Source organism: Dama dama, chromosome 8 (genome assembly GCF_033118175.1).
Source record: "Dama dama isolate Ldn47 chromosome 8, ASM3311817v1, whole genome shotgun sequence".
NCBI classification, from domain to species: domain Eukaryota; kingdom Metazoa; phylum Chordata; class Mammalia; order Artiodactyla; family Cervidae; genus Dama; species Dama dama.
This window is the reverse complement of record NC_083688.1, coordinates 4,411,216-4,424,451: the sequence shown is the minus strand read 5'-3', so window position 1 is coordinate 4,424,451 and position 13,236 is coordinate 4,411,216. Positions and strand designations below refer to the sequence as shown.

Below are 13,236 nucleotides of genomic sequence, written 5' to 3'. Positions count from 1 at the left end.
TTTTTAATAAGTTTAACAGAAGCTTTGCCTCTGTTCATTCAGTCAGGCCCAGGGGAATTAGGGTACAGTAATATGAACTATGCACTGCAGAATATTTTATAGAAAAGTGGCTTGCAATCTTTTAAAACATCAGAACACAAAAAAATGAGTGATACTTATAAGAGTCTCATATTCACACAGATAAAATAGATGTGAGTGACATTTTAAAATTACTCATTTAATAAAAACTAATTAGGTTCAGAATTTTTTTTTTATCAGAGACAAATTTTTTGTGCACATGTCATAATAAACGACATGCATCTTGACACTACAGGTGAAAAACTATGCTTTGGAAATGTTGAAACAGCATGGTAAATGTTGGACTTGAACATTCTTAGAACACAGAAGAGTTAATTTTAGAAAACAATGAAAACAGAAGACAGTGTTAATATATGTTACTGAAGAAGGAGGGAGAACAAATAGATTGAAAAATAATACGTAAAACTATAATAGAAACAAGATTCTATAACTGATAGTAGAAATCTTAAACTTCTTCCCCAGAAAGCTTCCAGGTTCAGGTGGTTTTTTTAGTGAGTTCTTTGAAATTTTGAAGAAGCCTTGGATAGCTTGCTAAGCTCTGGGTTTATTGACAAGCAGAGGAGGGTTTTATGTCTCAGCATTGTCCCAGAACAAAAGGCCTAGACCCAGGTCTTCTATCTTCATATAGTACCTTCTCCACTGTTGTCTATAAACATAGGCCCTCAAAAAATTACAGGAATACCATCCACATTGTTCTGTATCTTGTATCTTTTCATTTACCAATACATCTTGACAGTCACTTTATATTAGTATGTGTAGAGCTGTCTCATTTTTTTCTACTGCTGTTTGTTATTTAATTGTAAGGATGAAATATAAAGTTTTAACTACCATGTTTTTGATCAGCCTTTAAGATTTTTCTGTGTCTTTGCTGGAAAAAAACAGCATTGCATTGAGCATCTTTACATACATATATAAGGTTATCTGCAACATAAACCTCTGTTTCTTTGCCCTAGGATATGAATATTTTTCACTTTGCTAGAGAACCATTTAGGCCTTTAAAACTTTAGAGAGTAACTTCCATATTTTACAACTATTTGTTGAACTTTGTCTTACGTTAAGCATTATAAATAAAATCAGTTTGGCATTGCTTAAAAGATAAATGTTAATAGTTTGTCTTTTGACCTAGAAATTCATCCAACTAGGTTTCATGCTAGCTTGTTGTGCTACTTTAGTTCAAGTCACCGCGAATGGCCTAAATTCCTTTGAATGACACCCTGTGGTTCTGTGATTGAAATCAAGTCAGATGTGGTGATTATCAGCTTTGATGTTTGACGGGTTTCCCAGTTTGCAGCTTTATACATCATATTCCTATAAATCTACTGTGTAGATACCCATCTGTAAATATACCATCTTAATTTATAACCTTATAGATAAGAATTCGGGATCCAAACCAGGGAGGTAAAGACATAACAGAGGAGATTATGTCTGGAGGTGGCAGCCGAAATCCTACTCCACCTATAGGGAGACCCACTTCCACACCCACTCCTCCTCAGGTAAGACAGAGCATGCCGTGGTGGGTGATGGTGTGAATCTGTCACTAACCTCTACTGAACTCTTTCTTCTGTAGCCACTTGACTGTACTTTTTTCCTTTCCATCAGTTGTCTCATAGCCTCGAATATCTAACTGATTTTTAAACAGACATGTTTATTTTTCTTTGTAAACTGTTATAACTTCCAAATTTTCATTGGTAACATTTCTTTGCATTGTCTTCACACTCAGAGCATAGCTGTGGCCCCTCTTCCTAATTATTGCCTGGCACCAAAAGGAGCTGCGTTCCCATGGAAACCTCATCGCTAAATGAGCATTTTATATTTTCAATATGGAGTCTTAGGAATTACATGCTACACACTATGATAATACAAGCATTAAATTAGAGAATTTAAACTTCTTCACTGAACAGTTTTGTTTGAGATGATTGCCTGTGTTTTTTCAGAGCATATTTAAATGTCTTACAGGTATACCTCTTACTTTTAAGTCCTACATAAATGAGCTTGAGTGGAGGGTGTCTTCTTTAATTATTTACAAAGGTTTTTAGTAAGTTCTGTCAAACACTTGTTTGTTCCTGTTGCAGAATGTGGTTATCAGTGATCTTCTAAGAGCTCACTTTCCTGCTTTTAGATATCAAGGCATTCCAGGAGGAGCTGGGTTTAGTAGACTATAATAGAGAATGAATCCCCCCTCCCCCAAGTTTGACAGAATTTTGATTTCATCATTAGGTTATCTTAAACTAGGCTAAACCATTCCGAGGAGAAGAGTGATTTCAAATTTTCACAATATCTAAAGTGCGAATACTCAGCATGTAGAACAGACATAACCAACGTTCTTAAGGTCCCGGGATCTGCTTGCTTCTCCCTCTTGTGGTCAGGCTGAATGGTGAGGTACTCCTGAGAGCCCAGTTTACAAACAAGTGATGTGGATGATCAAATATAAGGCACTTCACAGTGACAAGATTTTAGTAGTACTGCATAGGTTAGAAAAAGTTCTTTAAAAATTGAGCCCACAAATAGATGTTTAAATTTAGAGCCCCTTGAAAATATGTGACTTTTGAATAAGCCTCAAATGTGAGAATTTGTGTAACATGTTTTACTTGGAAACGATGATACTGTCTGGCTGACTTTTATCTTCCATCATCTAGCAGAGTAAAATGTGTAACCACCTAGGAATTGTGATGATTGTTAATAGAACCTTTTACTATACTCTGTTATTTCCCCAGGGATATTCCAAATCTGGAGTGACTGAACAGAGCTTATACTCAGTCTTGTCCCTGGATATGAATGTAGAACAAGCAACATTTGCACATTTAAATTAATCTACTTTATGTGCTCTGTTAGGTAGGAGCATCCTATCGCAAAAATTTAGGATTAATTCATAGGGGCAATTCAATTTTGGTATGTATTTTCCAACTTTAATTAAAATATTGTTGTCAAACTATTTAGTTTAAATTCTCAACTAGAGCATGTATTTCTACATTTTAATTCCCTGTGAGGTTGATTTGTTTTTCTTTAGTTTTATGGAGGTTGATCCTACCCTCTGCTGGTTATCTCTCTGTCCTTAGTCATGGGCATCCTTTTGCTCTTTATCATTCTCCAGGGATTCCAGGCCTGAATATAAATGTATGTGTTTGGATAATCATAAAGCCCACTGAATGTACACTTTTAGTTGATAAAGATCATCAGTCAATTATTCTAATGTTGGTAGTTCTTTCTGAGGTGTAATATCATCATGAAGCATTACTTTATTAGTTTGCATTTAAATACACACTTACCAATCTGCTGCCTGTCCAAATGCATGAAACTCATGGAATGGGTAAAGAACCTGTTAAGAGACATATGCACTAGAAATGTCTCATTTTCCTCCTGAGAGCAGCAAGAGCAGAAGCGGGATGACGGCAGCTGACGCTCGCCTTCGTTTTTCAGGGATCACAGAGTGACACCCAGAGAGCAAGGGGGGTAACCCCAGTTACGGGAGGCAGCCACTAATGCCTCCTTGTTACTGCATGTAAGAATGCTGACCTGCAGTTTCAGAAGAAGCCAGAAATCTCTGTAAATGATCTGCAAGCTTTAAATGACAGCCCAGTTCTACTAATAAATAGCACTGTGCCACTCAAATAAACCCTTTAGATTTTGCCTAAAACTGCTTGTTTGTGGCCATGGCCTAATTCTAAATAGATCCTGAATCACTTTCTAGTTAGTTAGATTGCAGATGAGACAGCCTGTTTCAGACTTTATGACTGAATAGCAAACACCATATTGCCTTACGGAGTACCTGCTTTGAGTCACAGTTGCATGTGTTGTGAATAGCAAAGCCCTTTTGCTATGATTGAGGCCACCCCATTCTCTTTAAGGTAAATAGAGGATACTGCTGATACTTGATCGATCCTCCTATGAAGGATATACTGAGAGGCATTAAAGCACAAAGGTGACAAGTGGGTCATAGTTACAGCACAAACTCAAATGTGTTGGGTCAGAGAAATCCATTGATGCTGGTTGGTACAGGTGAAATAGCACAGGGCAGGGGCTTTGGGTTAGAATCAGATATACGTGGTTTCAAGTCCTGGTTCCATAGCTTGATTTTGTAACTTTAGCCAAATTACTTAATCTTCTAAAACTTTAGCTCCACATTTTCAAAAATGAGGGAAATAAAGCCTCATAGAGTTATTATAAGTATTAAGTAAATACTTAAAATTGCTTAAGCTCGGAACATAATGAGCATTCAACAAATTTTATGTTACTTTTTTTAGTTGAAGTATAACTGCTTTACAGAATTATGTTGGTTTCTGTCATACATCAACATGAGTCAGTGATAGGCATGCATATGTCCCTTCTCTCTTGAATCTACACCCCCCCCCCCCCCCAACCCCTCTAGCATGTCACAGAGTCCCGGTTTGAGTTCCTGAGTCACACCGCTGATTCCCGCTGGCTTTCTCTTTTACACGTGGTAGTGTATGTGTCCATGCTACGCTCTCCATTCATCCACCCTCTCCTGTACCCCGTGTGTCCACAAGTCTGTTCTCTATGCCTGTGTTACTAGCATTGCAATCATTGTTATTTCAGGAGGCACAGAGGGTGACTGGAGGTGTCTTGAAGGCTTCACAGCAGAAATGCCACTTGGTCTGAGTTCCCAGATTGGTATTCACAAAATGGAAAGAGACAGAAGGGTATATTAGCAGAGTGGCTCTATATGCAAAAAGGCATATGATGATGGGAAACTGAGTGAAGGGAGACTATTATAATTTCTGATGATAAATTAGGAAGTCAATTGAACGAGAGGAAGTCAGTTAGAGTAATATTCAGCAACTGGTTACTAAGAAAGAAAGGATTATAAAAATGGTGACTGTATAAATTATCATCTAAATTTGGGCAGTTTTAGAAATGAATGGGGATGCTGTGAATCTTTTTGCTGGGACACCAGGCATAAACCAGTATGGTTCAAGTAAACATGTTGCTTGGTTCCCCTGGGTGTTAGAAAGAGGGAAGAATCAGGGGTGATTCTTAAAGCTTAGATACTGGGATTTATAGTAAAATATAACATGGAATAGACATGGGTTTTGAATATGGGGATAATGAGTTTGATTTTGGCAAGCTAGCAAGCTAAGAGGAGTTAATTGAGAGAAACTGTGTTGGAGGAGGAGAATGGAAAGGAGAAACAGGTTTTTGTTGCTTCTGGTTTTGTCCTGAAGAGTAGATTGAATTTAAATATTCCTGCTTCCCAAGTTTTAAAATGATCTGTGGAATAACTCCTTCAGATCTTATGTCTCACATGTATTAAAGGTGTGTACATGTTTGTATCCATGTGCCCATTCAGACGATCGTAGTGCACGGACAGAGGTGCCAAGATGGTTGTCATAGAGTCAGTCATAGAGTACCTGATGCTGGTCTCCACTCTGCCATCGAGATTTATGACCTTGGGTCAGAATGTTAAGTCCTTTAACTGCCTATTTTTTCATCTGTAAAATGAGGGATTATACTAAGTAATCAGTCCTTCAGAGTCTCCCAGCTGTATCCTTTGCTGGTAGCAGTGAGGCACAAGGAACATTTTCATATTAAGAAATGTGCTACTTCCTGAAAGTTGCTTTGGACCCTGTAAAGTAGAAATAAATTCATAGTGTTGTACAGTCAGCCCTCCCTATCCACAGGCTCTTCACCTGCAGATTCAAATAACCAGGGATCAAAAATATTCAGAAAAAAGTTGCAGAAAGTTCCAAAAAGCAGAAGGTGAAATTACCATGCACTGTCAAGTAATATAGAGATGATTTAAAGTATTGCGTTGGCCAAGAAAATTTGTTTTGAATTTTTCCAGGCAGAAAAACCCAAACAAACTTTTTGGCCAACCCAGTATATGGGAGGTTAAATGCAAATACTACACGCTTTCATGTAGGGGACTTGAGCGTCTTGAGGATTTTGTTATCCACAGGCTGTCCTAGAACCAGACTCCCATGGATAGTGAATAGGCAAGGGCTGAGTGAATAGGCAAGTGTTCCAGAATTGTCTCCTTTCAAAGGGGTGGTGGATTAAAATCACTTAAAATTTTAAAATGAACTATATACTTTGTTTCCTCTCCCTACTCCCTTTTGTTCTTTTCTTTTTTTGTTGTTTTATTAATAAGCAGTACTCTTAAAATGAAGCACAGATATTACTTGGGGGAGAGGTCTGTGTCATAGAGTGTTGGGGTTGATGAAAGATTATTTATTGCTGGCACATATTAGCCTCTCCTGTCTTTTGGGAAAATTACCAAAGTCAGTAGGTTATTCAGTCTTTTGAAGAGATACCTGGAAGTCATCTGGCCATTTGTTAATAAGTTCATTTTTATAGTCTTAGCAATAACAGTTAACCAAAATTAGTTTCTAATGTTTAGATAATAACATTCATTTTGTAAGTACACTAAGTAGGTAAGTTCTTGCATAAAGAATTTGAAGATACCTATATAATGTCAACAAATCCACTCTTTATTTTTAAAATGTTGTTTTGTCATCTCAGATATGGTGTGGTATGGTACGGTACAGGTGCTCAGTTGTGTCTGACTCTTTGCAGCCCCTTTGGACTTGAGCCTGCCAAGCTCCTCTGTCCATAGGATTTTTCAGGCAAGAATACTGAAGTATGATGAGTACAGTAAAGATCCTGATTATTGAATTAAACCACGTCATTCTTCATCTTTAATAATTTCTCATTAGTCACCTCCTTTGGCTTAAAAACAGTATTTTTCAGTTACATGGACAGTGTGTGCTCAGTTCTGCACTCATGTACGCCTCTTTGCGACCCCAGGGACTGCAGCCCACCAGGCTCCTCTGTCCATGAAATTCTCCAGACAAGAATACTATAGTGGGTTGCCATTTGCTTTCCAGGGAATCCTCCCGACTCAGGGATCAGACCCCAGCCTACTGCCTTGCAGGCAGATTCTTTATTATCTGAGCCACCAGTGAGGCCCAAATTTTATTTTACATGATTCTTTAGTTTTTCTTGAACTGTATTTCTTCATAGGGCTTCACCAAATTTTGTGAAAGCCTTTGTTATTAAGAGTGGTATGACTTTACACCAGATATACTAAATCTGAATCTTGGTTATAAAGAATATGTACCTTGAATTTCTACATGTGTAGGAAAATTCCTGTCCTTTGCCACTTATTACCAGACATTGAGCAGTTGCATTGCATCTCATAGTCATGCAGTAACTATGATGTTTAGCAGGGGATCACAAGAAGTATTATCAGAGATCTCAGAAAACGATCAAGTTTAATCTTTTGTCTACTACTAATAATGTATTTTCAAAATTACAGTGATTTTGTTTTGTATGTATACAAATTACAAATCTTCATTAGAAAGGAGTAGTAAAGGAAGACATTGTTACCATTAATTTTATTACCAAAGAGTTAACTGTTAACTTTTGGTTGAATATCCTTTCAGACATCTTTCAGAGTGAGTGTGTATGTGTGTGTATCTCTACCTACCTACATATCGTTGAATATATTTGGGTTGATTCATGACTTTTTTTTTTGGCTGGTCAGATACTCGGCTTGTGGGATATTAGTTACCTGACCAGGGATCAGACCCAAGCTTATGGCAGTGAACGTGTTGCATCTTAAACACTGGCTGCCAGGGAAGTCCCTGTGATATTGTATAAGTACTGTGTTTTCAGCGATCATGCGGAATATTCTTGTTTGATTATAGGTATTATAATTCTTAATGGTACATGGTATTTCCTTGTTTGGATGTGCCCTAGTTTATTTAATTGATGTGTATTCATATTCTTTCCTGTTTGTGACTAATAATAACTATGCTATGATGAACAACTTTACTTTGGGATTATTGCCTCCAGAAATGTTCCAGGTAATCTCCTAATAGAAATGTAAGAGAATATCCATTTCCTTACATTGTTGACAGTTTACTGATAGATTTCAAAATAATACCTCATTTAATTTTTATTTATTGATTTGTGGAGTTAAATTTTTTTCATGTTCATTGGTTATTTGTGTATGTATGAATTTTATGTTCATGTCTTTTGTACACATTTCTTTTGGAGTGATGATTTTTCTCTTATATATAAGCATTCTTTAAATATTAAAGAAATCCCTTTGGCATATGTAATTTTTTTCTAGTTTGATGATTGTGTTTTAACTTTAATGATGCCTTCTGTTACATAGAAGTTAGAAATCTTTTTCCTCTCTTTGTAAGTTTTTAATTTGTTTGTTAATTGGAAGAAAGTTGCTTTACACTGTTGTGTTGCTTTTTTCTGAACAACAGTGCGATTCAGCCGTAATCATAAATATGTCTCCTCCCTCTTGAGCCTTCCTTCCCTCCCCCAGCTATTCACAGGTTTCTGGTTTTTAATAAGTAACTGATTATTTGAGGCTCAAACTTTGAAAGATTTTGCCACCAAAGATAATAAAATGAGCAGTATTTAAGTTTGGTTATTTTACCTTTATCTTTGATTGACGTGGAATTTATTTTGATGAATACAATGAGATTTTGGGCCTACTTTTTTCTTCTTCTCATTCTCCTTTTTTTAATCAAATAGTTCGTCTCTTTGTTTCATTATTTATTGAATAGTTCTTCACTGACTCTTTGTTTTTAGATGTTTTAATTACTTACTGAATTATCATATATTCCTGGGTCTCCTTTGGACCTTAATCTTCTCCTGGTCTGTTCTTGTTTTTGTTTTTGGCTGTGACCTGCGACTTGCGGGATCATAGTTCCCCAACAAAGGATTGAACCTGCCCTGGGCATTGCTGGTGCTGCGTCCTAACCGCTGGACTGCCAAAGACTTCCCTCCATTGGTCTGCTTTAACACAGTTACTATACTGTCTTACATACTGTAGCTTTTAATTTATTTTACTATTTTACAGTGAATTTTATCAACATTATTCTTCATTTTTAAAGTTTTTGTTGTTCATTTAGCCCCCTTAACTCTCTTGTTAGGGCTTCCCATGTGGTGCTAATGGTAAAGAACCTGCCTGCCAATGCAGGAGACTTAAAAGATGCAGGTTCGATCCCTAGGTCAGGAAGATCACCTGGCGGGGGGCGGAGAGGGGCATGGCAACCCACTGCAGTATTCCTGCCTGGAGAGTCCCATGAACAGAGGAGCCTGACGGGCCACAGTCTATAGGGTGGCGAAGAGTCGGACATGACTGAAGTGACTTAGCACGCACGCCCTCTTGTTAAGCCTGACAGCTTTTACATTGAGGGTCTGAGTTTCCTTCAGCATTCCTGACACCTTTAAGGAAGCAGTTCTTTCTGTTGCAGATGTATATTGTTTTATCAGGTTAGTGTTTAAAAAAAGTTTTCATCAGTCTGAATGCTTTTAATCTGGACATACATTCTTCAGTGTGTTTCATAGTTCTGTTACTATTTTACACTCTTCTGAGTCACGTATTTGGGTCACCTGTTTATTTACAAAAGCTTCCCTGGGTCTCTGTGTGTGAATTATACCATGGTCTGTGCTGGTTGCTCAGACAGCAAGCCTGGGAGTCATCTTTCAGTTTTGGTTTCACATTCCACAACCATTTTATCAGCAAGTACTGTGTGGCTAATTTTCACCATTTCCACTGCTACTGTTATTCTCTAAACCACTTCAATCTCTATAAACAACAGTAACTTTTTTACTCATCTCGTTGCCTCATCTTGCCTGATTGTTTGTTTTATTTTTTAATTGAGGTATAATTGGTATATCACATTACATTAATTTTAGATGTACAGCATAATGATATTTGTATGTTTTGTAAAATGATCACAGTAAGTCTAGTTAACAACTGTCACCACCATACATAGTTAAAAGAACAGTTTGTTATCCATGAGACCTTTTAAGATCTACTCACTTTGCAACTTTCAAATATGTAATATATTATTACGTATAATTGCCATTGCTGTTTATTGCATTCCATGGATTATAAAATATAACGGGAAATTTGTACCTTTTCCCAGCCTACCCCCCACCAATCTATTCTCTTTTTTGTTTACTTTTATTTTTTAATTTTGTGTTCAAGGTAGATCATACTGTGTGTTTTTCTCTGTCTTACTTATTTCACTTAGTATGGACCTTAAGGTCCATTCATGCTATTGCAAAGGGCAGATTTCTTTTTTTAATGGTTGAATGTTGTTCCTCTGTGTGTGTGTGTAGGTTTTATTCTTTAATGTACTTCTCTTGAAAGAATCATAAGCTGTAGAAGCTAAGGATTTTTCTGTTTTATCCCCCGTAGGTTCTCAATGTTTTGTATGTGATAGATGCCAGGGGAAAAACCAAACAACATGTTGAGTTCCCACATGCACATACACACAGCTTTCTAAGAGTGAATTCTTAGAAAGAGAATTCATTCTCTCTCACTTAGAAAAGAAGCATGTTTTGGTCCTTTTTCCTGGTGCCATTTATTTTTTTCCATTCTAATCTTCATAATGTTTGTCGGTTATGGTCAGTACTTGTTTATCCCCAGGATTTGGATATGTCTGTGACTGGTTAATACCTTTTCTTTAGCTGTTCTAAAGAGAGAGTGTTAGTAGCTCAGTCTTGTCCAACTCTTTGCGACCCCATAGACCATAGCCCTCCAGGCTCCTCTGTTCATGGAATTCTCCAGGCAAGATTACTGGAATGGGTTGCCATTCCCTTCTCCAGGGGAATCTTCCCAACCCAGGGGTCAAACCTGGTCTCCCACATTGGAGGCAGATACTTTACCATCTGAGCCACCAGGGAAGCCTTTGTATATGTTTAACACATTAGGTATTTATTACAATGCTAACTTTAAAGTCATTGAATGGGACTTTGAAGAATCAGTTACACATAAATGATGAAATGTGAAGCATTTAAATAACCTCTTACGATAATAAATTAAATCAGCACCTTGGTTATATTTCTATAACTATTTGGAGTCTCTTTCTCTCTGAATTACAATAGGAGTCAGCAACCTTTTTCTGTTAAGGGCCAGTTAGTACATATTTTTTGGTTTTGCAGCCAACTGTCTTTCACCACTACTCAAATGTGCCATTGTAGCATGAAAGCAACTGGAGCGAATATGTAAATGAATGGCTGTTCCAATGAAACTTTGTAAGTTTCCTGTAATTTTCATGTGTCATGAAATATTGTTCTTTTAAAATTTCCCTAACTGTTTAAAATATGAAAAGTTGTTATCTCATTAGAAATATGAAAATAGGCATGTGAACCCTGGGCCATAGCTGTTGGTCTCCTGTCTACAATTACTTCTGTACTTAAGCATCCTATTGTATACAAGTTTAAAATAGATAGTAAATAAAGGTGGCATCTTTTGTGGCAGAAACAATGTAGGTTATGTCAAGACAAAGGAATTTTATTTATTTTTTAAATTATCAAATCTGATCTTAAAACTTATATATAACTCTTTTTTTTTTTTTTTTTTCCAGTGGGTTTTGTCATACATTGATATGAAAACTTACATATAACTCTTAAAGGTTACTCTTCCATTTACCGTTATTATAAAATCTTGGCTATTTTCCTGTGTTGTACAGCACAGCCTTGAGGCCCAGTAGTTTGTACCTCCCACTTCTCCACCCCTACATTGCCCTTCCCCCCCAACTGATAACCATTAGTTTGTTCTTTATATCTGTGAGTCTCCTGCTTTTTTTGTTATATTCACTAGTTTGTTGTAGTTGTAGAGTCCACCAATAAGTGACATCAGACAGTGTTTGTCTTTTAGTGTCTGACTTCTCTCCCTTCGCAGAAGGCCCTCCAAGTCCGCCCCTGTTGCTTCAGACGGGAAAGCCTCCTCTCTTCTTGTGACTCAGCAGTGTGCCATTGTGTGTGTCAGCCGCCTCTTTTCTAATTCACGTGTCTGTTGATGGACACTTAGGTTGCTTCCATATATTTGGCAATTATAAATAATGCTGCTGTAAACATCAGAGTACCATGTAGCTTCTCAAATTAATGTTTTGGGTTGTTTTTTTTTATTTTAATATATTCCCAGGAATGGAATTACTAGGTCATATAGTAGTTCTATTTTTACTTTTTGAGAAACCGCCATACTGTTTTCCACAAGAGCTGCACCAGTTTACATTCCCACTAACAGTGTATGGTCAGTTCAGTTCAGTCGCTCAGTCGTGTCCGACTCTGTGACCCCATGGACTGCAGCACGCCAGGCCTCCCTGTCCATCACCAACTCCCGGAGTTGACTCAGACTCATGTCCATTGAGTCGGTGATGCCATCCAACCATCTCATCCTCTGTCGTCCCCTTCTCCTCCTGCCTTCAGTCTCTCCCAGCATCAGGGTCTTTTCTAATGAGTCAGCTCTTCACATCAGGTGGTCAAAGCATTGGAGTTTCAGCTTCAGGATCAGTCCTTCCAGTGAACACCCAGGACTTATCTCCTTTAGGATGGACTGGTTGGATCTCCTTGCAGTCCAAGGGACTCTCAAGAGACTTCTCCCACACCACAGTTCAAAAGCATCAGTTCTTTGGTGCTCTTTATAGTCCAACTCTCACATCCATCCCTTTTCTTCATAGCCTTGCCAATATTTGTTATTTGTGTTCTTTTTGATTCAGTTCTTCTCCCTACTTTTTAAATTGGGTTGTTTGATTTTTTTTGTGGGTTTTTTTTTTTTTTGATGTCGTGTTATATGAGCTGTTCATATATGTTAGATATAGTTCTTTGCCTCCTCAGGTAGGCTTATTCGTAGATGCTTTATTCTTTTTGATGCAGTGGTAAATAAGATTGTTTTCCTAATTCCTCCTTTTGATAGTTTGTTGGTAGTGTATAGAAATGCAGCATATTTCTGCATATTAATTTTGTATCCTACAGCTTTATCAAATTAATTGATGAACTCTTAATAATTTTCTTGTAGTGTCTTAGGATTTTCTATAATATCATATCATCTGCAAACAGTGACAGTTTCACTTCTTCCTGTTCAGTTTGGATTCCTTTTTAGTTTCTTTTCTGATTGCTGTGACTAGAACATCCAAAACTATGTTGATTAAAGTAGCAAGAGTGGGCATTCTTGTCTTGTTCCTGACCTTAGAAGAAATGTTTTCAGCTTTTCACCATTGAGTATGATGTCAGCTGTGGGTTTATCATATATGGCATTTATTATGGTGATCAAGGTATATTCCTTCTGTGTCCACTTCCTGCTTTCTGGAGAGTTTCTGTCATAAATGGATGTTGAATTTTATCAAAAGCTTTTCCTGCATCTTTTGACCTGATCATGTGGTT

General features: G+C 37.3%; 1 protein-coding gene across 13 annotated transcripts in view; it reads left to right on the top strand.

Annotated features, from left to right (window-relative positions):
- EIF4G3 (eukaryotic translation initiation factor 4 gamma 3) overlaps window positions 1–13,236 on the top strand; it is a 220,991-nt gene that overhangs the window by 82,764 nt on the left and 124,991 nt on the right. For all 13 annotated transcript variants that reach the window (XM_061148102.1, XM_061148101.1, XM_061148099.1 and 10 more), the window contains one exon: window positions 1,449–1,571. In XM_061148102.1, coding sequence (XP_061004085.1) covers window positions 1,449–1,571 — 123 coding nt within the window. The remainder of the gene's footprint in view (window positions 1–1,448; window positions 1,572–13,236) is intronic.